The 26,066-nt window shown below is 37.3% G+C and overlaps 2 protein-coding genes across 2 annotated transcripts; both read right to left on the reverse strand.

The window, feature by feature from the left end:
• Positions 1 to 3: 3 nt before the first annotated feature.
• On the reverse strand, positions 4 to 1,468 carry LOC110724117 (serine/threonine-protein kinase WNK8-like). Its single transcript, XM_021903513.1, has 3 exons — positions 1,395 to 1,468; positions 354 to 1,123; positions 4 to 284 (listed from the first exon to the last, which is right to left on the reverse strand). The coding sequence occupies exons 1-3, from the start codon at positions 1,466 to 1,468 to the stop codon at positions 4 to 6; spliced, it is 1,125 nt and encodes a 374-aa protein (XP_021759205.1).
• Positions 1,469 to 6,955: 5,487 nt separating this feature from the next.
• On the reverse strand, positions 6,956 to 7,879 carry LOC110724118 (serine/threonine-protein kinase WNK8-like). Its single transcript, XM_021903514.1, has one exon. It carries the CDS (start codon positions 7,877 to 7,879, stop codon positions 6,956 to 6,958), a length of 924 nt encoding a protein of 307 aa, XP_021759206.1.
• Positions 7,880 to 26,066: the final 18,187 nt, after the last annotated feature.

Genomic DNA, 26,066 nt, shown 5'->3' on the forward strand with positions numbered 1-26,066 from the left:
CAGTCATGCTTCTTCAAAAGAAAGAGCTATGTTACTGTCGTTGATATTACCCTCAGAGTTCGCAGCAGCTGCATTACTATCGTCGATATCACCCTCAGAGTTTGCAGCAGCTGCGTTACTGTTGTTGATATCACCCTCAGAGTTTGCAGCATCTATGTTACTGTCGTCAATATCACCCTCAGAGTTTGCAGCAGCTGTGTTACTGTTGTCGATATCTCCCTCAGAGTTTTCAGCAGCTGCGTTACTGCTGTTGATTACATTACCATCAGCCTCGCGTTTTTGTTCTTCAATGCCAACAACAATCTCGGGAGGTTCACTAATATTATCTTCTCAAGGCTCATCAAGTCGTGGACCTCCTAGTCCTATGTTGGGTATGAAAAATCTCAGTCGTTCCAGAGTATGAGCCATCAACTCGACGTCTGCATTAGTATTAACTTCTGCTGTGATTATATCCATCATAGAAGAAACTGTATCAGTGCTGAGTGAAAATACAAAATCAGTATTCTTAACTTCAGTAGTCCTCAAGGTCACTGCTATCAGTTCTCTGTCTATCCTCTCTCCCTGTAATGTGAATCTCCTGTGTTCTGTAACGAAGTCTGTTGCAGATCGCGGTTGTAATACAGGCTGAGCTCTCGCGGGGCTAGTAGCTGGCATTGGAGGTACTTGTGTATAGCTAGAAGGCGCAATCGTTGGTAACAGAAACGGGTCATTCAGGAGTTGAGTTATTGTAGGCCTGATATCTGCAGGATACACACACTTCTGAATGAAGTTCCTAAGCTGTCTGTCCTGTATTCTGTTTAACAGGCTAAAATCCATTGTACGCAATCTTTCGTCTGTCAACGTCTGTAGTACGCACAACCCAAGACAGTATACCTCAGATCGCGCTATCCTACCAGCATCATGATTCTCTGGACTAGTCAGTACAAGAGTCTTCGCGGCACTCAAATCTCCTAGCTTAATCGTGCCTGATTTACCAACAACAAAGATGTTTTCGCACTTGAGATCATTGTGAATAATCGGTTCATTTTGACTGTGAAGAAAATCGAGCCATGTCAGAATCTGTCGACACCATTTCTTGATTGCAGGACTATTTTCTTCAACCTGATGATTCTGAGTGTAGTCCCTCAAATGGAAAATTCCCAGAATAAAGGTCAGTAATCATGTTAAATTCAACTTTGGTATCTAATTCGATTTTTTTTTCGACCCAAAAATAATGGAAGCATTTGATTATAATATGATGGTTAGAATTCCTCAACAACTCAGCTTTTGTAATCAAAGTATCAAGATTATTAGTTCTTAGAAATTTCTTACACCAAGCAACTTCTCTACCATTAGTGTTTTCATATCCCAAATAAACTTTTTTAAGATCTCCCTCATCAATGCGCTTACTATACCTTGAGTATTGCCCTGTCGGATCTGTCTCCCAAACCGTATAATCGTGTCCTCCTCGTGAGCGCGAAGTTGCCATTACTAAATAACAACAGCAAAACAGAATAGAAGAAAGATTTGGAATGAAATGAAGCTAATTTTTGTTGGGTTATTAGGAGAGAAAACAAAATGTTTCAAATAATGGGTTGATGATGAAATGAATTAGAATGGTAAAGGGTATTTATAATGGTAAGTGTTTGCCTGTTTGGTTGTTACTTATAATCTAGCCATTTTATATATAAACCGATTAATCTTCAATTTATCCATTTGTTGTAGTTAGTTAAGTGGGTTATCAAGATCAAGAATTAGAAATAGCCCTTTCTTGATTTTTTATTAAATTTTTTTTTTTATTATACAAACCTCTATTGAATACAGAGTAATTATTATTATTATAATGTTATATGTAGCTTTAAGGGGTATATATAACCATTAAATATACTCTTGAAAATTGTATAAAATTAAGAATTCATGACAAAAACACGCGTAAATCAATTTTATTAGTGTTTATATATTGATGATTTCTTAACTTTTTACGATTTTCAAGTGTAAATTTAATACTTATATGTGGGCTATGTATAACATTTTCCTTATTTTTTTTTATATTTTAATTAAGAAATATTTCTTATCCTCTTTCTTAAAAGTGATTAGTAGTGCTGTCAAATTTCAAACCGAAACCGTTTAACTGCCCGAAACAAACCGACCCAAATGAGAACTGAATCGATTAAAAACCGGTTTTTTGAAACCGAAAACCGACCCGAACCGTATGTGAATGAACCCGAAACCGAACCAATCCGAATTACATTACACCATATAAGAACTGAACCCGTTAATGAACCGAACCAGTTCTAAACCGAACTGAAATCAAACCGAACCGAAAAAGAATCGAACTGTTTCCAACCCGAAACCGCTTTCAACCCGGAACCATTTGAACCGAGATAAAAACCGTTTACACCGAACCGTTAACAACCCGGAACCCGTTTGCACCGAACTGTATATAAACCGAATCGTTTATTAACCGAACCGCTTGCAAACCGTATTGTTTTATGAACCGGACCACTTATAAACGAATTGGCTACAAACTAGTAAGATCTATGGCTGGCTAAACATGAAATAGAACATGATATGTATATATAAAATTAATGAGAATTTTTATATAACATGATGCCTATTTAAGAAATGATGAAGTCTCGACTTAATATAAAACTTGCTAACCAACAAAAGGTTAGCAAGTACTATCAAATTTCAAACCAAAACCATTTAACTGCCCGAATCCAAACGACTTGATAAACAATCGATTTTTTGAAACCAAAAACCGACTCGAACCGTAATTTAGTAAACTCAAAATGGAATTGATCTAAATAACGTTAAACCGTAGAAGAACTGAACCAATTATAAACTAAACTGAAAAAGAACCGAACTAGTTATAAACTAAATCGAAAAAGAACCGAACTGTTTCTAACCCGAAACCGTTTCCAACCCAAAACTGTTTGAACCGGGATAATAACTGTTTACACCGAACCGTTAACCAACCACGACCCGTCTGCACCGAACCGTTTACTACCCGGACTGTTTAAAACACGAACCGAATTAAAACCGCATAAGAATAAACCAAAACCGAATCAAACCGATAATTATTTAAACCGAACTGAAACCGACCGCGAGACACTTAAATTGATTTCAATACAAACCGACCCGATTTGATACCGAACCGAACCCGAACTGTCAAACCGTTTTGACAATACTAGTGATTAGTGACTTTCCTTAAAAAAAAAGTGATTAGTAACTACTAGTACGGATGTTAGTGGGCTGGCTCAAGTAGGAGACCCGCCCCAGGTGGGCTGGGGATGGGTCTTATTTTGGTGGGTGGTGGGGCGGGGATGGGGAAAAAATAATATTCCTGCCATGGATGATGGGGCGTGGGTGGATTTTACTTTCGGTTCAGGTCAAATTCGGGTCAAGATATGTTAAGTCTAGATAAGGTTCGGGTAAATTATTGGTGAATCATATTCAGTTCGGATAAATTTGGATCAGATTCAAAAAATGTGTTTGACAAGGGGTAATTTTGGGTCAGATGACTTTGGATCGGGTTGATCCTGGTTCGGTTCATTTCGGTTTAATTACAATGGTTAGATTTAATATCGATCAATTTTGATTCAGATACTTATCGTGTTTATTTGAATTTTGATTCAGTTGACCAAATTTAACATTAAAAAAAGCACATATTTAACAGAGGTTTTTCAGTACGGCAGGCCACATGGTGCGGCAGGGGTTACTTATTGGGTGTTACCAGTTTTTTCAGGGGTAACTTGCTTGTTGTTGTTACTTATATTTTGGGTTACTTGTATGGTTATTTGTAGGTTCTGAGTAACCCTAGACCAAACCCCCATACCAAACTAGTAACACCCTACAAGTAACCACTGACCAAAACAAGTAACCCTTTACAAGTAACCCCAGAATACAAGCAACACCCTGAAAAAAACCAGTAATACTCATCAAGTAACCTCAGAATACAAGTAAAACCCTAAAGTAACCATACCGCACCATGTGGCCAGCTGTATACAAAAATTTGTCCATATTTAAAACTAAAGTAATTATTGAGGTTTTTTTTAGGTTTTTTTTTTTCTTCTTAGAAGTCAATATAAAGTCATTCATGTGTCATTTTTCATGTCGTGTCTTTAATATGTGCTTAAGTAAAAAAAAATAATTGGGTTTGAAATTATGTCAAGTCAAAATCAAGTCGAGTTAAAATTAGGTTAGGTTAATATCAGTTTAGATTAAAAAAAAAAAAAAAAAAAAAAAAAAAAAAAAAAAAAAAAAAAAAACCTATCAGATTGAATCGGGTATATGTCGAGTCAATTTTGATTTGGATAGCCTAATTGCTAGTTAAAGAGCCAAAGGGTTCGCCCTGCCCTTCTTTCCTTCTCTGTCAAAGTTGGTCTCAACTAATGCCCTATTAGTTATTACAGATCAGATGACCTCCAATTGAACACATTAATAACTCTGGTAAATGAATTTATAGCCCATGCTTAAGATGCTTAATAGTAAGTTCGATGCTTAATAAGTTATAGAGTAGCAAGATAAGAGGGTTGAAAAGTAAATAGGTTGTAAATGCAAGCAGATATACACTTGTAAAGAAAGAAAAACAAACAGCTTATAGTCTCAAGTTTTATTAAAATCTTATATCTAACACAGTAAGTCAGTAACACACACCAATACTAACACAGTAACACACACCAATATAATGTTGATATATCCAAATCAAACCCTTAAAAATGAAAATGAAAATTAGTCAAAAAGGTGCTTTTAAGTTTAATCTTTCTAGGTGTTGCTCCGTTTAGTAAGGGTTATAAATTGCTTGCTTAGGGGTATTTTAATCTTCCGAGTTTTCAATCGCGATTTATTCGTTAAATGGTCGCCTTTGGAGGATCAAAGATAGGTCGGATGCTCACGTTTGAGGCGTTATAAGTTTTATTGATGGATTAATTTAATTTAATTGTAAAGGTGGTGTGTATTGGTTTGGATTTGATCAGGACAAACCCCGAGGCTTACATACTCAGCTTGGGTGGTTCGATTTTGATTCCGAGGAAATTAGCTTTGTGGATTTGCATGATGCTCTCAAACAAATAGGGCTCATCATTAAAATTAGTTTTGTCCTCGTTGAGTCGTCTATAGCAGTTTTCGGTACGTCTTCGGGTCATACCTGTATATGGGTTTAGGTCGATGAGGATGGTGGTGGTAAATCATGGCGGCTGTGGTATAATGGAGATTCAAGTGTAAAAGCCTTTTGGTTTCTTGCAAGAAGTTTTCGTATTTAATAAACGGAGATTGTATTCTAATAATTATAAAAGTCACCACATACAACTTGTGGAAAATTATAATAATGATGGACCTAGTAGATATTTAGACATTTTTAAGGAGAGTTTAGTACTGCATAAACGATCGTAACCCAAGGTTTTTGACATGATGATTACTGAATCTAGAAGAAGATCGTTAAATTTTCTTCATGTCTTCTTGAAGAAGCTTCATGTATGTGAGTGTTATGTTGCTTGTTCTTCACCTTTACTTTAAATAATGATTCTATGATAAGAAATTGCTGAATGTTTAACATGGTTTAAATCTATTTCACTCATAGTTTTCATACTAATTTTACTTCACCATTTAGTTTGAAGTGTTGCGTTGCGAATCTTCGTCTTTACTTTAAATACTGGTTCAATTCTGTCATACGAAATTGCTGTATTGGTTTAAATCTATTTCACCCTTAGCTTTCATACTAATGTTAGTTCACGGCTTAATGTCAAGTGTTTTGTTGCTTGTTGACACACTAACATACCAAGAAGTGAACACTTTATTTGAGAATCTCTAGTAATGGAAAATTATTATTGCCCGTGCTTAAGAGACTTAATAGTAATTAAGTTATAGAGTAACGAGATGAGAGGATTGAAAAGTACAGAAATTAGATGTGGAAAGACACTAATTACACAGTAAGAAAATCTAATTGCATAGTCTCACATTTTATTAAAATCATAACTAGCACACCAATGTTAATATACTATCTCCGTTAACCGTTATTTGCAACATTTACTAAAATTGGGTGCTAACTATTATATGCAACATTTCCAAATCTTTCCATTTTTAGAAACTTTTTTTTAAATGATATTACAAAAACACCCTTACTTAAAACTTTATAATATCATTTACATATTTAAAACATAATTGATTAAAAACTAATCTAATCTAATAAACTTAATTTATCATTCAATAATCATCCATCTAATAAACATATTTGGTTCGAGAAATGTCAAACCATACTTATTTTTACGTTTTGATTTGGTTTAAGAAATGTCAAACCATACTTATTTTTACGATTTGACTCTAATTAGTCCAATTAACTTGACCCGGCTAGCTCTAGTTGAACACTACTTTAATCAAAGAGTTCTAGTCAACTTACTCTAATTAGTCATACTAGCTTGATCTGCTTAAGCCAACAACCTAGAGTAAGTACCCCCAACAAGATCAATGCTTGCAATTTTTCTATAACCTTAATGCTCCCACTTGGGTTACAAGCTCTCGTTACTGAGCTCATCAGCTTGATCTGCTTTAATTGAACACTTTATTTAAAGAATTCTGGTGACATAAATTTATGGCCGTGCTTATAGTAGTGAAGAGATGAAAGGATTGAAAAGTAAAAGAAAGAAAAAACAAATTGCAGTGTCTGTTTTTATTAAATTCTTATGACTAACACACCAATGTTCATTTTTCTAAATCACACAATTACAATGAAAATTAATCAAGAAACGAAACAATAAATCTCAGTTGGACCTAAAACTGAGAAGTGAGAAATCATACTTATTGACACACTAAGTATCACCAACATACCTAGAATTATTCAAAAATTTATGACATAAACGAGTCTAATTTTGTACTTAAAAAATCAAACTAGTAAGCCAAGAAATAACAGATTTCTGAAGCAACTATATTCTATAGCAAACGAACAGACATTTCATTTTAATCACTCCCATCAGACATTTCACCTTGCTGCCTTGCGAGTGTTACTGTCATCGATAGCACCTTCAGACTCTGCAGCTGCACTAGTGATGGTAGCAGGCTGCAGTTGAATTGTAGACCAGGGCCCAGCAGATGGTACTGATGTGCTGCCAGAAGGCGCATTCCTCGGCACAAGAAACGGATGTTTCAGGAGTTGAGTTACTGTAGTCCCGACATCTGCAGGAAACACACACACCTCAATGAAGCTCTTAAGCCCTTTGTCTTGTACCTTTTTCCAAAGCCTCATATCCATTGTTCGCGATGTGCTGTCTGCAGCATCCTTATTCACCATCTGTAGTGCGCACAACCCAACATAGTATAACTCAGACCGCTCTATCACTCGAGTAATAATAGCATCATACTTTGGACTACTCTTGGGTGCAAGAATCGTCGTGGCAATCAAATCTCCTAGCTTAATCATGCCTGAATTTCCTACAACAAAGATGTTTTCGCACTTGAGATAATTGTGAATAATCGGTTCATTTTGACTGTGAAGAAAATGAAGCCCTGTCAGAATCTGTTGACACCATTTCTTGATTTCAGGACTGTTTTCTTTAACCTGATGTTTCTGAATGTAATCCTTCAAATTCCCAGAATAAAGCTCAGTAATCATGTTGAACTCAACTGTGGTTTCTGCGTCAACCCAATAATGGTAGCATTTGATTATGTTTTGATTATTAAAACTCTTCAACAACTTAGCTTCTCTAACCAAAGTAACAAGATCATTATGTTTAAGAAATTTCTTACACCAAGCAACTTCTCTGCCATTATTGTTGTCATATCCCAAATAGACTTCTTTATTATCGCCTTCATCAATCAGCTTACTGTACCTTGTGTATCGCCCTGTAGGATCTGTCTCCATAACCGCATAATCGTCGTATCCTCCGCTTGAACTCGAACCCGCCATTATTAGTTAACACAACAGCAAAACAGAACTAAAGAAAGAATTGCAATAGAATCAAGCTAATGAAGTTGATTTCTATAGATGGATGGAATTTTTAGGAGAAAAGACAGAATGTTTGAAATAATGGGTTGAAGATGAAATGAATTAGAGTGGTAATGTAGAAGGGTATTTATAATGGCAAGTGTTTGGTTAGTTAAGTCAGTTATCAAAATCAAGAATTAGAAAATGCCCTTTCTTGAATTTTTTTTTTCTTTTTTTTTTTAAATCTAAAATTTGCCCTCCATTCAATCTAATATATATATATAAAGGGGAGTTTTTTCCCGAGTTTTTAGAGAGCCACATAAGATCTAATTTTCATACTGTGCCATGTAGGATTATAAATTTTAGTAGTAACCAATTAAATAGGAGATTATTAAAATCTTTTATAATTAAATTATTCAAATGCCACGTAAGAAAAATTGGCAAATAAGATTTTCTAATTTAAATTAATTAAATATAAAATATTATCTTTTCATATTAGGAATTTTATCTAAATATATAACAAATTTTAGCACATAAATATATGTATAAAAAATATTATTTTTAAAAATTCAAACAAACCGTGCATCACACGGGCTTCATCTAGTATTTTTTTAAAACGGAGTATATTTTATTTAAGTGATATTTTTGCTTTTTTATCCTATTTCTTTAAAGTGATTAGTAACTACGAGTAACAAAATTCATTTTTAGGTGAACACTTTTTACTACGATTATTATTGTTTAATCAGAATCATTAGAGAGATTATTGAACATCCAATTTAATTTCAAAATCTTTAATTGTCCATTAATCAAGAATATTTTTTTTACTATTTAATAAAATAGTGTTCATATTTCCACATTTTGTTGATGACCGGTAGAATTATCATTAAATGATTGAAGCGTTACATCAATAGGAATGATTTTAATATTTTACTCCAAGTAAGCCGGTTCAACTAAACTATTAGTCGGTCTAGTTAAACACATTTGTTTTAAGTTAAGGAGGCTCTACGCTCTGCTCGTAGTAGTCGTCTAAAGTGATGGGGGTAGAAATATTATCAGCAGTCCGCATATTGTTCATTAGTCCTATTAGGAGGAAAAAAAAATGTTTGAAATAATGGGTTGATGATGAAATGAATTAGAATGGTAGTGTAAAAGGGTATTTATAAGGGTAAGTGTTTGGGTTGTTACTTATATACAAACCGATTAATCTTTAATTTTTGCAGTTAGTTAAGTCAGTTAAAAAGATCAAGAATTAGTTAAGTGTTTGGTTGTTAATTATGTCCAAACATGTAACTGTAAACCATAAAAATTCAAACCTGCAATATGTAATTAAAGAGGTAGAAAATATACGGGAACAATTATTTCATTGATAATTTGTGGGGTTACAACTCTCGTAGATCTCTTGATTCCTCTCTCCAAAGGGGTAGAGTTTGATATTTGTTTATAGTACGGGGCCTTGTCGGCTTAATCCATACTATAGACCTACAATGTTTGGTAGTAGGGAGGAGTTGGAGTCTTTGTGACTTGTTCCATCTGATTCGAATTAAACCCTAGATTTGACCCTCTTTATATAAAGAGTCGTAGAGTACAAGATAATAAGCTTGACACCTAATAATTAACAAAATTTCGGTGTCAACAGTAACTCAACCCACTTCCTCGATTAACCTGTTTAACACCTCTAACCACATCAAAGAACATGCATTCCCTTGTGCGCGATGGGTACAATGCAGCTGCACAAGTACAGTAATTTAAGCGCGATGAGGTAGCATTTTTAGTAACTATCAGCATCTTTTAACTCAAGCATGATCCATACCTCATCTTTCCTGTGATAACTGATAAACTCTTCAATTCATTGCAATCTATCGTCGTTTGAACTATCTTGGTCCCTTGCTAACATTCGTATACACGAACATGTCCTAGAAAATGTGCAAATTCCATAGGCAGAGCAAGCCAGGGGAAGATCACAAGTAGTATTTGTAGGGTGAGTAGTTTCCAGTGTCCTAGAAAATGTGCAAATTCCATAGGCAGAGCAAATTCATGTGATAAAATCATAAAATGATGCCTCTAACTTGTCTTTGTAGGGTGAGTAGTTTCTAGTGTCGTTATCCAAGGCTAGAAATCTTCAATCTATCCAATTGTAGTTAGTTCAATCTGTTATCAAGATCAAGAATTAGAAAATGCCCTTTCTTGATTTTTTTTTTTTTTCCCTTCAAATTTTATCAAGTGACTAGTTAATACCTAACTAAATTTGTTTGATAGAAAACATCGTAAAAAAAATGTGTTATGTATGACACGTGACATGCTATTTGTGTAAATTTCGTTATTAAATAATTAAATTCCTTTAACTTGCCCTTACTCAATAAAGATATTTTATTTATTTAAGAGACATTTCATAAAAGTGATTAGTAACTAACAAAAATACTTAATTATGTTTTTTTAATTAGAATCATTAGAGAGAAAACTTTGGTTGTGCATGTCAATCTAAAGAAGTTTAAAACACTCAATTTATGACATAAATTTTCTTTAAAAGAAATTTTTCACTATGTAATAAAATGGTAATTATAATTCTAAATAAAGCATCAGGCTCAGTGAGAACTCTCCATCCAAGTTTAGTTAGGGAAGCTGAGTTGTCCTGACGTGTCGAACAAAGTCTTAAACCACCTTTACCTCTTAAAAGTTTTACTACATCCGTTAATTATCATGTGCAACTTTGAAATATTTCATATCTCACAAATAATACCCCAAAGTTTCACATAATAATTAACGAAGGTAGTAGAATATCTCAGGAGAGTAAATGGTTTGTTTTTCCGCTAAACTCCCCTACATAAAACGCCGAACTTTTTTTGTTAATCTCATCACAAATGGAACTAGGTAGATTCGCAGTTTGCATCGAGTAATTTGCTAAGGTGGTGATGGTAGATTTAGTGATAATGATGCGACCTGTCAGTCATAAATATTTTGTTTTTACCCCGTAATAGTAAAAATAATACTCCCTCCGTCCTTATTTGATAGTCACTTTTGGACAAATTTCACGGGAATTTACATTGAAAAAATAAATTTACATTGGGTATGCAAAAAAGTAGAGAGAAAAAGTCATTAAAGTACATGAGAAAGCAAAATATACATGGAAAAGTTATATTTACACAAATATTTTTGCAAATTGGAAAAAATTTTGATAAAAAATTAATATTAATGGTACTTGGAAGAAGCAAATGTGATTAACATTTTGTGGCACCAAAACTGGAATAAATGACTATTAAATAGAGACGGAGGGAGTAATTAAAATGAAAGGACAAGCTATGAACACAAGTTAATTTAAGAAAGCAACATACCTAGGCCACTTTAACCACGTTGTGTAACATCTAACATGTAAGTAAGGCCAATGAACTTGCCAACATCAAGAGTTTAAATATACGATGGTACAAACTGGCGGCCAAATGGGTCATCTAAGTCACTTGCATAGCCCACCTATCTAATAATCAGATTTTACTAAATATTACACAATGCGACTAACTCAATCTGATTGTTGTAATACCACAATCTGGCTCAAGCTGATCATGTTACTCTAATGACTAGAAGTCTAGAATGTTGTAAAATAAAGAGATATTTTCAAGGTTGCAATGAAATTATAACAATGAGATCGAAAAGATGATCTTATGACAATAGAAAGAGTACGGTGTATCGTGAAGCAAATTCACTGATTTGAAAATATATGGGATGATATGTGAAAAGGGTTGATATGTTCCATAAAGCAGACATATCGGCCATATCGGCTTTTCGGTACTTGGCACGTGGAAAATTTATCATTGACACTTGGCAATAAAAGTCTTGCATGCCTTGTAGCCACCTGTCATGAAATTTATTATAAATAGTAGGTTAAGCTTCATTAAATGGTAAGCATTTATTACACACACTCTCTCTCTCTCTCTCTCTCTCTCTACTTTCTCTCTCTTACTTACCTTCTCTTTCTTAAACACATTCTAACTTTATCATCGGAGTGGCTATCCCCGGATCACCCCGGGGTTAGCTAACTTATGTTCATTGTGTAGGTTCTCAGTTTGCCGATAGGAGTATCGGGATCTCGGGTTCGGACTCTCGAGTAATCGGATCCTAACAGAAACAATTTGGCGCTAGAAGGAGGGGAAGTAGTGATCACTTCTGTCGCCTAAGAACCTAACACACAAAGTAACAATAATTATGGCCGATAATAATGCAACACTAATAATAAGTAGAACGGTAAATCGACCGATTACAACACAGCCATAAATTGAGGTAGAACTTCAGGGGAGTTGATGGCAGTAGAGCAAAGGTCAGATGAGTCTTTAAGGGATTATATCAAGCGGTTTAACAATGAGGCAAATACAATCCCGAAGTTGCAACAGGAGATAGCTGTGATGGCGTTGATGAATGGCTTAAATGATTCCGAGTTTAAGCGCTATCTTACGCGAAAGAATTTTCAGACATTGGCAGCTGCTTTTAACAAATCCCATGATTACATCAAAAGTGAAGAATTGATGAAAACGAGTAGTAAAAATGTAGCTGTTGGCAAAGGGGCCAATATCAATATGAAGGTGCAGCCTCTGAAAGTGGAAGGCCAAGAACTTCGACCCCAGGAAGGGGAGGGGGAAATCGGCAAGAGTTCAGAGCTACAAAACCACTAATGCGGTACAGTTCGTATACACCCTTGAATACACCAAGAGCAGCAATTTATTCGGTTAATCAGAATAGAGAGGGTTGGACAAGGCCAATTCCGATGAAGGCAAGACCAAGAGATGTTAAGAAGTATTGTATGTTTCATATAGATGTGGGTCATTATACCGAAGAATGTACGCAGTTGAAGGATAATATTGAGGAATTGATAAGGAAGGGGCACTTGACTCAGTATCGGTTGAGTGCGGGGGGAGCTCAACCACCGCCCCGGCAGATAGAAAGACAGCAGTTGGAAGCAAGGCCGAAAAGATCACAAGGTGGAGTGGTCCGACAAGGGGGTGGTGGAATGCCGCCCCCGTCAACAGGAAGAGGGGTAGATGTGATAACTGGGGGGCCGGTTCATGGAGGAACAGTTAGTGGGGCCAAGAAACATCTATCTGAACACCGTCACATCATCAATGCCCTGGATACCGACAACCGCCCTCGGCCAGCTTCAATCCCAGATGTTGTATTTACTGAAGAGGACGCCAGGGGTATTGTTTTCCCACATGATGACCCACTGGTGCTGATAACAAAGACATAGAGCTAATATCAAAATAGTTTTGGTGGATGGGGGCAGCTCCGCGAATGTCTTGTTTATGAAATCTTTTAATGAAATGATGATTGGGAGGCAGTATCTGACACAAGTATCTTATCCAATCATTAGGTTCAATGGATCAACGGTGAGACCAGAAAGAAGCATAGTTTTGCCAGTACGGTTGGGTGATGGGTCGACTGCAAGAGATGTGATGGCGGAATTTTTACTGGTCAATGTTCCATAATCTTATAATGCCATTATCGGTAGGCCGATAATTCATGATGTCCAAGCAGTTGTGTCGACATACCATTTGACGATAGCCTATGTGTCGAATCTGGGAGCTGTTGAAAAAGTTCACGGAGGGCAGGAATGGCGAAGTCTTGCTATGTAACGGCTTTGAAAAATCCGTCTAGGGATGATGCGGTGACAAATAATCCTAAGAGAGAGCTGGAGCCAACGGTACGGGATCTGGCCATGAGCAATTTCGATACAAGGCCGGAAGCAACTCCAAGGCCTGTTGCCAAGAGGTGAAACGGTGCAGATAGAGTTGCAGCCAGGAGATTCCAGTCGGACAGTAAAAGTTGGGGCAAATATGGATGTAGATATGAGGTATCATCTAATAAGTCTATTGCGTGAGAACACCGATGTATTCTCCTTCTCGACAAGTGAAATGCCAGGAATCCACCCTCGTGTAATGAAGCACAAGTTGAATGTTAACAGAGGGTTTAGGCCCAGAAGGCAGAAAAAACGAAATTTTTCTACTGAGAAGATAGAGGCATAGAAGCAGAGGTTATTAAGCTCTTAGCAGCAGGGTTTATAGAGTCGTGCACATACCCAGAGTGGTTAGCAAATGTTGTCATGGTGAGAAAGCCAACGGGGAAGTGGCGCATGTGTGTGGACTTTACCGATTTGAATAGGGCTTGCCCTAAGGATTGTTATCCGTTGCCTCAGATAGATAGATTGGTGGACTCTACTTCTGGCCATGCAATGCTCAATTTTTTGGACGCTTTCTCGGGGTATCATCAAGTCAATATTCATAAGGCAGATAGGCCAAAAAACATCCTTTATAACAGATGTGGGTGTGTATTGCTATAAGGCAATGCCGTTTGGGTTGAAGAATGCTGGAGAAACTTATCAGAAGTTAGTTGATAAAATTTTTGAGAAGCAGAAAGGCCAAAATGTGGAGGTATATGTAGATGATACAATTGTTAAAAGTAGAGAAAAAAAGGATCACATAGCTGATTTGAAGGAAACATTTGAGACATTACGGAAATATCAGATGAAGTTGAACCCAGAGAAATGTGTATTTGGAGTTCGGTCAGGGAAATTCTTGGGTTTTATGGTTAGTGAACGGGGAATAGATGCAAATCCCGATAAGGTGAATGCAGTGCTTGAGATGAAACAACCAAACACTATTCGAGATATACAAAGGTTAACTGGAAGGATGGCAGGGTTAACTCGGTTCATCAGCAAATCTGCTGACAAAGCACTTCCATTCTTTGTGGCTTTGAGGCAGAACAAAGCATTCGAGTGGGGAAAGGAGCAAAGGGATGCATTAGAAGTGGTAAGGAATCATTTGAGGTCTCTTCCAACTGTGCCAAGGCTAAAAAGGGGGGAATTGTTGCAACTATATATCCCGGCTTCTCCAAAGACGATAGCTGCAGTGTTGCTAATAGAGAGGAAGATGTTACAAATGACGGTATATTTTATCAGTCATGTCCTAAGTGCGACTTAACGTAGATATCCGATAATAGAAAAGATGGCATTGGCAGTGGTCACAACGGCAAGAAAGTTGAGGCCGTATTTTGATGCACATCCGATAGATGTTTTGAAAAACCATCCGTTGGAAAAGTCTTTGTGCAAGATGGATACATCGGGTCGGCTGCTAAAGTGGGCTGTGGAGCTGTCAGAGTATGAGATAAATTATAAGCCAAGAGTTTCGATAAAAGCACAAGCCTTGTCTGACTTCATTGTGGAAACTTTGTACAATGATGAGGAAGAAGAATTGGGAACTTGGCAGGTTTCAGTGGTTTATAATCTAATACCTATGATATAAAGATGAATTACAAGTTTTAAAGTTAAACATTGTAGACGAATCCGCAACATCAACTGGATCAGGGGCAGGGATAGTGATAACGGCCCCAGATGAAATTTTTTTTTGAATATGCAATCAAATTTAAGTTCAAGGCCACTAACAATGAAGCTGAGTACCAAGCAGCCACAACAGGAATCCAGCTATCCATGGCGACCGAGGCAAAGCGAATAATTCTGACCACCGATTCTCAGTTAGTGTCCAGCCAGTATATTGGGGAGTATGAAACAAGAGAGCCAAAAATGATAAAATATATTGAAAAGATAAAGTAATTAACAGTGCAGTTGCAATACTTTGAAATCAAGTTAGTGCCGAGAGCACAGAATGCACAAGCTGATGCCTTGGTAAGGTTGGCCAGCTCAAGCTTTAATGACTTGGAAAGAACAGTTATGGTGGAGATATTAAAGCACAGAAGTATTGAAGAGATATCAGAACAAGTGCACTATATCAATAGTGGCACGCAGTGGTTTGACAAAATACTGGCATATTTACTATATGAGGCTTTACCCCTTAATAAGGAAGAATCAAGAAAATTGCGCAGGGATAGCATGTGGTTTATAATGCATCAAGGCCAACTGTACAAAAGAGGATTTTCGTTACCACTACAGAGGTGCATAACAGATCTTGAATCTATCAAGTTGATTGAAGAGATACATGAGGGTACTTGTGAAAATCATCTTGGAGCAAGAGCACTGTCACGAGAAGCAATAAGAAGGGGGTACTACTGGCCGACAATGAATAAAGATGTTGTTAAGTATGTGAAAAAATGTGAGAAGTGTTAGAAATTTGCAACCGTTATCAATTGGCTGGCAAATGATTTAATGCCAATACTTAATCCAATCCCTTTCGCACAATGGGGAATGGATATAGTAGGGTCGTTTCCCTCAGCAACAGGCGGAAGGAAGTTTCTCATAGTGGGGGTGGATCATTTTACAAAATGGATAGAGGCGGAACCAGTAGCAAAGATAACAGCGTCGGAGGTGAAAAAATTTATCTGGAAGAATATCTTCACAAGATTTGGGTTGCCAATGGCAATGGTCTTTGACCATGTATCTCAATTTGACTGCAAACCAGTGAAGGATTTATTGTCCATGTATAAGGTGAAGTTCGCATATGCATCGGTATGCCACCCACAGTCAAACAACCAGGCAGAATCAACAAACAAGCAAAACATAGCGGCAATCAAGAAGAAAATAGAGGATGCAAAGGGTTTGTGGGCTGATTTGATACCTGAAATTCTATGGGCAAATAGAACGACAGTGAGAGAAGCATAGGAGAATCACCATTCACATTGGTATTTGGAACAGAAGCGGTGGTACCAGCAGAAGTAGGGTTACCGACATTCAGAATTCAGCATCACTGTGAAGATCAAAATGATTTACTGTTACGACAACAACTAGATTTTCTCCCTGAAATACGGGAGAAAGCAGCAGTTAGGTCAGCCGCCTACAAAGACAGAATGTCAAGGGCATATAACAAACGGGTTGCATATCGACCTTTGTGTAAAGGCGATTTAGTATTGCGAAGGACAGCAACCACAGGAAAAGGTAATGAAGATGGAAAGTTGACGGCAAATTGGGAAGGACCATACCGGATAAGAGACATGGTGATGCAAGGGTCCTTTTACTTAGAGACAATGGATGGAAAACCATTGAAAAATGTTTGGAATACATCGTTACTAAAAAAATATTATGTGTAAGTAGTGTAAAATTGTTTTGTAAGCAGCAAAACTAATGTTAGTAACAGCAATATCAATAGTGAATATATACAAATTATCGGTTACAAGTTCTGTTGTTGAAAAAGGCATCCTCAACTTAACAAATCATCGTTAAGTGGGACGGACAGCTAAAAACCGCTTTCGTGAGGTTAATGTGCTCACAAACTGATCAGTTGTGATCATTAACTCGCGAGGTTGCTGGTTCAAAATATAATTCCGGTAAAATCAAATCAAGTATACGCCGACAAGAGGCATAGCTTTGATAATGATCACCGAGAGGGTGCTTAACTGACTAAGAAATTGGTGCAGTAAGCGACCAGTATTATACTCTGAACCAACAAAAGAAGCTCCGGTCTAGTGCATATAATTGTTTAATCAACATATGCACTAAGGGGGCAAGAAATAGGGTTAACTTGTTATTATCTTTGTTTAATTGAAAAGCTAAAACTGGAAAGGACGACAACTGATAAGTCAAAAGTGTAAAGTGGAGTTAGGACGTTAAGCCCAGTAATGTCGTAACCATGGGAAATTAGTTAGATAACTTATTAGAATTTTTTATGCAATAATTTATATGCAGATTTTGTAATGAAAGGCAAGGGTTACAGTTAACTAAAACACATGAAATTGATAGTCATGAGGCTGAGGTAGCATGAGTTATTAGAATTTCGTAAAAACAACTACATGTTTGTAAAAGTAAAAGATAACAATCGACAGGCACCACCACAAAAAGGGTATATGCCGATAAAGCAGCATTGTCAAAAAACAGTTTAACAAAAACAAGAGAAACATTTCAAACTAAGTCTGATAAGGTCCAACAACACAAGACCCACAAGAAGATGTCGGTGATGACTACCCGCCCCTTCAAGCTTGTTTACTCTCGGGCTCTGGAGAATTTAGAATGCTGGGATCTTTGGGGCCGTCATCAACATTCGGCTCATAGTTAAACAAATCTGCTTCAGCAAATTGTTGTTGTTCAAAGCCGGAAGGTATTTTGTAGGCTTCATTGTCAAAAGCTTTTTCAACCTTAGCCCAGTCTTCTTTTTTCTAGCTGGCAGCATGGCAATACACCTCTGAGCAGTTGTCCAACCTCCATCAAAGCGATCTTGGAGTCACATGCAGAATTCTTTAGAAGCCAAGTAACGGCCAACTGCTCTTTGCCGAATGTCAGGCTTGTCAGCCTCCATCTTTTGAACATTTTCTTCAAGGTTTTGAATTTTAGCCTTGGCATCATTGAGATCTTTCTCAAGGGAGGGAAGACACTCAAGGGCAAGGTTCTTCTCGGCAATTTGACCCTTTAGTTGTTGGACTTCTTTCTCAAGTCCCTCGAGCTTGACAGCTTTATCCTTCAAAGATGCCATCTCCAAGTCGTCCCTCTTCTTAGCTTCTTTCAGCAGATTTAGAGCCTTATCAACATTGTCCAGGGCAGTTTGTAAGGCATTTTGGTTGGCAGAGGCTTGATGATGTTGTTCCTGGTAATAGCGGTACATCTCAACAAGCTCGATACCAGACATAACAGTCTGCATTAAAAAGTCGTCCAGCCATAAGAGCATAAACGATCACGTCAGTAAAACATATTAAAAGGTGAAAAGAAAACATAATTTTTAGGAAAAAAATATGTGTATGAAAACATAATGATATAAAAAAAGAGAGAAACAAAATACAAATTAAGTACCTTCATCATGTTATGCATATGAACAGCAGCAAGTGGACCGATTTCGCCCACAGGCCTGTCCAGGGGAGGAGCCAAGTTACACAGAAGACGGTAGCCGAGATTCCCACCTTGCATAGGGTCGTCATTGTAGAGTGACTCATTTCGATACACATCGAGATCGGGCCGCCATCGATCTCCCGAATGGCCAGGGGGAACAGAGAACCCTCTCAAAACTACTTTAGGAAACCTCCCTTCAGGGCGCTGAATACATTGTTTAGACCGATATATGAGCCTAGGAACGCTAGTGTCTGAACCGCCGGCAGTGGTGGGGATGCTTGGACCAATTGGTTGTCCGGTTTCATTAGGATGATGAGGGGGAGACTCGGAAGTACGAGTGAGATCTTCGATCTCCACTCCGTCAGTCATCTTCTTAGTAATCGGTTCAGAACTCTGAACCACTGTCTTGTCTTCAATTTCAGCCAGCTTTGAAGACGGAGAGGAACGCCTAGCCTGGTTGTCATTCTCCCTCAATTTTCTCTCAACCTGGGTGTCGGATAGTCTAGGGTTGACCACTCCGACATTGCCACCCCGACGGTTTCTCAAAGTGGATAGCTTTTTCTTCTTTGATTGGTCATCAACCATCTTTTCGGCTTTTCTTTTAGGATTGACTGGGGAAGAGAGGCTACAATAGAAAGCAAGTGTGTTGTAACTGGAGCTAGGAGCTCTAGGACACCTCCGAATAACTCTCTTCCCGTCAGCAGGCAATCCAAGCTGCTTATTATCTAATTTATCAACACCTGTTGTAAGAAAAGAAATATAAAAAATGGGGGTTAAAGTTTTATTAAACTAATAAGGCAGAAATATAAGACAGCGGAAAATAAAAACATTAAAATAATAAATGGTGGATTAATACCATAACAATCAGTCCAGCACAGAACGACATGTGATAATGGGGCATTGCCGAGAATGTACCCCACATTAAGTACCCACACCTTTGGAGCAAGGCGAGATCTACCTTCATCGTCCTCGGATTCGACGATGTCAAAATGGCTGACACCCCTAAGTTCATGACGACCAAGTTCCCTCTCAGGAATGGTGTCGAATCGAGGGTGAGGCCGGTAAAAGGTTCTCCGAATAGGAAAATCATCGGGAACAGATAAAAAGGAAAAACTTGTCTTGCCACCCTTTACAGCTAGATAATTTGGGGTGAACTGTATATTTTCGAGAAGCAGTATACAAAGACTACCACCCCTCAGATTGACCATCTTTCTTTAAGGTCATAAGCTTCCGAAAAGAATTAAGTGTTAAAGGAAAATTCCTATACAACATGACCCACACAAGGGCGATAACGGCACGGATTGTGGGGGGGGGGGGGGGTTATCGATCTGAACTAAGCATGCGTTCCAAGCTTTTAAAAATTTTTCCACGAACGGATGAAGAGGAAACCGTAAACCAAAATCAAAATGCTTGGCGCAAACGGCAACAAGGCCAGCAGGGCAATCTAATACAAAAGATCCAGCGGCTGGGAGATAAAGGTCATAACCATCGGGTAGGTTATAAAATCGTTTAGCACGACGACAATAATCTTTTTCTATTGCAGTTTTTCTGAACTTGTCGTTTATTATAGCTTTTGCTACTTTACTATTTCTTGATAAAACAAGGGGTTGCTGAAAATCAGCATCATCGGTCTCGGAGTTATACTCTTCATCCAACTCTCCTCTTGAATTACCTCTGTCGTTAAATCAACAACATCATCCCTACTCTCGGCATTAATGCTATCATCCTGCTCATCATCCTCATCCCCAAGAACCGAATTTACTGCAGACTCGTGAACAGGAGATGATTGGTCTTCTAGTCGAGTTGGGGGACGCTCCTCTTTACCGGAGTCGGAGGAGCTAGGGCTTACCACTTGGCCTTGCCCAGGTTTTTTACTTGACTCCGCAGCTTCCCTGGTGGCAACTTCGGGCTGATAACTGGTTTGCTTCATTCTCGGCATAAAATTAGTACTTACACTAATATTCCCGACGTTTGAACCGTATTGATCAAAACGCGTATTAGCAAAACTCCTCAGATGATAACGGACGTTAACTGGTTCGATATCAATAATTTCAACGTTTTTCGGAATACATGGGTTAGTAGGGCGAGTAGCCTTCTCACAGTCGGCTAGCAATTTGTGACGGTAAAAAGCTTTCTTTTGTTCTTCTGGGGATAACGGCTGAAATGGATCGTCAATATTGTCAGAAAGGGAAGAGGCAGTCCCCCCAGGTCGGCCAAGATCCTTCCCCAACGATTGTCTAATAAGACGACGCCTAACAGTGCTAAGGGAAGGAAGTTCTTCCTCAATACTACTATTGGACATCTAATACCTTAATTTAGAATCTTAAAGAGTAAAAAAAAAAAACCGAATTATGAAACATGCAAATTCTTTAAGAAAATATATATATGTTAATTAGAATCTGTAAATACCTTAAAGCTATTCGCCAACAGTGCAGAACTTCAGTAATTCAATTGCGCTAGTGACGAACTGAAAGACCGGCGATTACTCTGCGTGCTATGGCAGTAATGGAAGTTTAGATGAAATCCCTTTTCTCTGAAATTCCCTCTTTTGACCGCTTTTTACTTTTGTTTGTAATCGAGAATGAAATATAAAAGTGAAGGGGAAGGTTTTTTTTATAAAAAAAAAATAATAAATGTTATGTGACAGTTGAGTCAGAAATCCAATGGCTAGGGAAATTTTTAAAATTAAAATGTAAAACCATTAGATTGGCAACACGTGTCTTACCTCAATACATATTTCCCGCTCATTCTACTAAAACCTAGAAAACGATTTGTCTCCTAAACGACTACGTTTTATTAAGTAGACCTTGTGTCTTATTGGTACACAAGGTCACTTGGGGGGGGGAAACGGAGTTTTTTCGCTCCCAATTCTTTTATTAAGTAGACCTTGTGTCTTATCGGTACACAAGGTCACTTGGGGGGAAAACGGAGTTTTTTCGCTCCCAATTCTTTTATTAAGTAGACTTTGTGTCTTATCGGTACACAAGGTCACTTGAGGGGAAAACGGAGTTTTTTCGCTCCCAATTCTTTTATTAAGTAGACCTTGTGTCTTATCGGTACACAAGGTCACTTGGGGGGAAAACGGAGTTTTTTCTCTCCCAATTCTTTTATTAGATACACCTTGTGTCTTATCGGTACACAAGGTCACTTGGATGGAAAACGGAGTTTTTTTCGCTCCTAATTCTTTTATTAAGTAGACCTTGTGTCTTATCGGTACACAAGGTCACTTGGGGGAAAACGGAGTTTTTTCGCTCCCAATTCTTTTATTAAGTAGACCTTGTGTCATATTGGTACACAAGGTCACTTGGGGGGAAAACGGAGTTTTTTCGCTTCCACTTCTTTGTAGACATTATGCCCTGTTGGTGCACAAGGCCACTTTTTTTTTTAAAAAAAAAAAAGAAGAGAGAAAAAACCTAAGAATAACATCTTCTCTAAAAAACACATTACACCAGAAGCCATCCTAAATATTACAGTAAATATTTTTGCAAATATGCTCGACAGAGTACAAGAAACATAGTATTATACCAAATCAGTTAATATCACACTTCAGTACTAGAAAAAGAAAGCCTGAACATAACATAAAATTGAATAATGCAAACAAAACGAAGCCAAAGTTTAGCCAATATACTAAAGTGAGAACGTCGATCAGTATTCCAACGTCCTCACTTGGGGGGCTAGTTGTATGGGATGATATGTGAAAAGGGCTGATATGTTCTATAAAGCAGACATATCGGCCATATCGGCTTTTCGGTACTTGGCACGTGGCAACTTTATCATTGACACTTGGCAAGAAAAGCCTTGCATGCCTTGTAGCCACCTGTCATGAAATTTATTATAAATAGTAGGTTAAGCTTCATTAAATGGTAAGCATTTATTACTCTCTCTCTACTTTCTCTCTCTTACTTACCTTCTCTTTCTTAAACACATTCCAACTTTATCATCAGAGTGGTTATCCCCGGATCACCCCGGGGTTAGCTAACTTATGTACATTTTGTAGGTTCTCAGTTTGCCGATAGGAGTATCAGGATCTCGGGTTCGGACTCTCGGGTTATCGGATCCAGACAGAATCAGAAAAAACTTCCAGCACAACCGAGGTGCACAATTGTATTCGCCGGCACGTTCCCTAAGGTTAACACACCACTTTCATACAAAGGCACTTTTGGGTGGAAGGTTGGAGCCAAGTAACTTATGCTCAATATAAAGTACGTGTTTAAGCTAGCTTGTGTTTGAAGGTTATGTTCAAGTATGTATATTTCAGCTAATGAACAAGTTTTTTAATACCTCCGTTACATATTATGTGCAAGAAAAACATCGACACAAACTCATAGAAAAAATTGGTATGTGAGTGGTAAATGGAGAAAAAATTATAAAAAAAGCATATGATGAGGAGAGAGATAGAGAGAAATGACAACCAATAAAAGGAAATAAAAAATTTGTTGCAAATAAAGTGTAGCATCTATTTTTAGTAAATGTTGAACATAATATGAAACGGAGGTAGTATAATCAAGGAAGTAAGATGAAGAGAATTAATCTAGACATGAAAAGGGTGATTAAATAAGAATAAAGAATATGATTTAATCACCATAAACATCTTCTTTAATGAGGGGGTTACAAAGGATCATCAAGATATCAAGGAAGAATCCAATGGAAAAACCCCGTTGGAATTCCAACGGATACTATCGCGCCCAATCGGGCAAGGCTTCGCCCGACCAGGCGAGCATCCAAGAACAATATGATAAATTTCGAAGTTCCTTGCACCTGACTAGGCATGACTTGCCCGATTGGGCAAGCGAAGGTCTGTTTCATGGCTTTCTCTCGCGCCCAACCGGATGACGTAGATTCCAGCATATCCGTTATTCTTCCTCGCGCCCGATCGAGCACAGCTAGCCTGATCAGGCGGATGCTCAATGCGATAACTCCTTTTCCTCCCTTTATTCCAACAATCCCCCACTAAAGGGATGGAAGAAGAAAAAAATGAACTGAGAAGCAACATATTGGGCATCAGAGGAGATCAATACATAACACTTAGATATTACATAAGTAATTTAAAATCTAGTGCTTAGTGAAATGAGATAATGAATTACAAGTATAAGAGTGGACAAACCTTGAAACCCTTAGACTCTTGATCAAGGAGTGGACTAACCTTGAAACTCTAATATTTAATTTAAAAAAAACCCCAAATCACATACCTTTCTCCAAAATTTACTTAAACTCCACGAAGAGATTTTTTTTTATAGTGAAGCATATTCACCTTAGGTCTAGTGGAAGCATTAAGCATATTCATTAAGAGCTTAATGCTCAAACTCACAAAAATCATAAATAACGGTGATTCCAATGATTTAGTGCGTCCACTCAAACATTTGGAATCATTAAGAGTGTTAATTCAGATGATATACTACAAGAAGGGGGTGAATTGTAGTTTGTTTCTAGTGCCTACTTTTTGCAGAATATAAAACTAAATTTTGTTAGGAACTTAGACAATGAAAAGCGAATTTTATGAGGAAACCATCCAGGGCCTAACTGGATGTAAAACCTCGACCCTCCAAGGGATTTCAAGCCAAACCAATCCACTGTAATAGGCTAAAAACTCCTAGTTACAACCTATTACAAACAGACCTTTCTCATAAGTTCCTACCAAAAAACATGCTACTCGATAGGACCCTATTCTAACCAACCTAAGCCCCTCACTTAGATTCACTCGTACTCCCTTAGTACTACTCACTCAGCCTCTCACTAGAAGCTCACTCGGCTTCACCCTAGAAGCTCACACTTTGCACTCATACAATTATGATGATGAGACTTCTCACGAACTCTCACACCCCAATACATAAAACACTCAAAACCCTTTTTCCCAATTACAAGATCTCAAAGAATAACTCTAAATACATATAAATGAATAGAGAGATAAAACTAATATGCTGGACACTCAAGATCTGTCTGGAACTTACTGGACGAACTGAAACCAAACCTGACTGGAACTTTGACCTTGAGGTTTGACTTAGCTTCGTGGTGAAGGATGAAACCATTTAGCACGACCACTAAGCTTTGTCAGCCTCGACTTAAATTGAATACATATGAGCATATTTATAGTACACCTAAATCATTCTTTTCGTAAAAGATAAGTTTTCTCAAAAGATATGTTTAAAAGATATTTCCCAAAAATAAGTTTTCCAAAAATATATCTTTTTGTTAAGAATATATTCTGTCAATAATAATAATATTTATTTGCTATAAAATCAGATTTTATTTCAAACTTATACTTTCCAAATATATTAGCTTATCTTTTCAAATGATATACTTATCATAGAATCAAATTTTATTTCAAACTTATATTTTCCAAAAATACTGGCTTATCTTTTTCAAAGATATACTTATCATAAAATCATATTTTATTCCAAACAAATATTTTCCAAATATACTAGCTTATGTTTTTCAAAAAATATACTTAACATAAAATCATATTTATTTAAAACTTATTTTTTGCTGAAAATACTTTCCAAAAATAACCTATCTTTTTCCAAAAGGGATTTATTAGAAAATAAATATCTTTATTCTATAAAACCAAATCCCTATCAGATATACACGTATTAGGTTAATATTTATATCATTAAAACCGACATTTCACGACGTGCACACATAGGTTCCTATTACGTTCTAGAACTCTGACAGTCTTTGAGTTCCTGACAAGTCAGTAACTCTAATTTCATTGACTATCATGAGTTCACCTTGGTTCTTTAGACTTGTTCCAGACTGACTTTTATGTCCAACATACTTACATGAATCCTAGAGTGATATACTTTGATTTCTCCATCTTCATGTTGTTTCTTTGAAACTCTTGTTCTAGAATCTTGTAGTATTAATGTATTCTAATGTTCCACTTTTGGAATCGCAGGCCAAGTTCCTAACTAGAACTTGTTGTCACTCTTTTCATTCCTTATTTGAACTTGCAGACCAGGTTCCTTTCTCAAACTTACTATCATCTTCGTAGTCCAAGCTTCACTCTTTAGCTTGCTGTCATGCTTCTGTTAGGAAGCTCCTTGTGTGTACCTGTTAGGGAACACTTCATGTACTTGTTAGGGAACATGCTTCGGCTCTCGTGGGAAAGCCTGCCGAAGGTTCGTTCCTTCTGTATCTCGTTAGAGAATATCTTCAAGTTCCTTCGTGGTTTGGTTCTCGTGGGAGAACCTGCTTTAGGTTCATTCATTCTCTCTTGTTCCTCTTGAAGTCTTCTATGTTCCAACCCTTTGACTTCACCTAAGCCAGTTCCTGTCTTCACATAAACACTTAAGAGAAACATTAAATTGAAGTTTGTTTGTCATAAACAAACTTCAAGTGAGAGAACTAGTTAAACTTAAAGCTTATGTAAATACTCCTACACATATACAACTCATGTATGCATAGTGTACTTACCTCATGAAGATAACATAT

Source organism: Chenopodium quinoa, unplaced genomic scaffold (assembly GCF_001683475.1).
Source record: "Chenopodium quinoa cultivar QQ74 unplaced genomic scaffold, ASM168347v1, whole genome shotgun sequence".
NCBI lineage: Eukaryota > Viridiplantae > Streptophyta > Magnoliopsida > Caryophyllales > Amaranthaceae > Chenopodium > Chenopodium quinoa.

Coding starts and splice junctions, on each gene's coding strand:
- LOC110724117 (XM_021903513.1), bottom strand. CDS start 1,468: ATGGCAACTTCGCGCTCACGAGGAGGACACGATTATACGGTTTGGGAG. Junction 1,124..1,394: donor CCGACAGGGCAATACTCAAG/GTATAGTAAGCG, acceptor TTTCCATTTGAG/GGACTACACTCAGAATCATC. Junction 285..353: donor ACCCAACATAGGACTAGGAG/GTCCACGACTTG, acceptor TTGGCATTGAAG/AACAAAAACGCGAGGCTGAT.
- LOC110724118 (XM_021903514.1), bottom strand. CDS start 7,879: ATGGCGGGTTCGAGTTCAAGCGGAGGATACGACGATTATGCGGTTATG.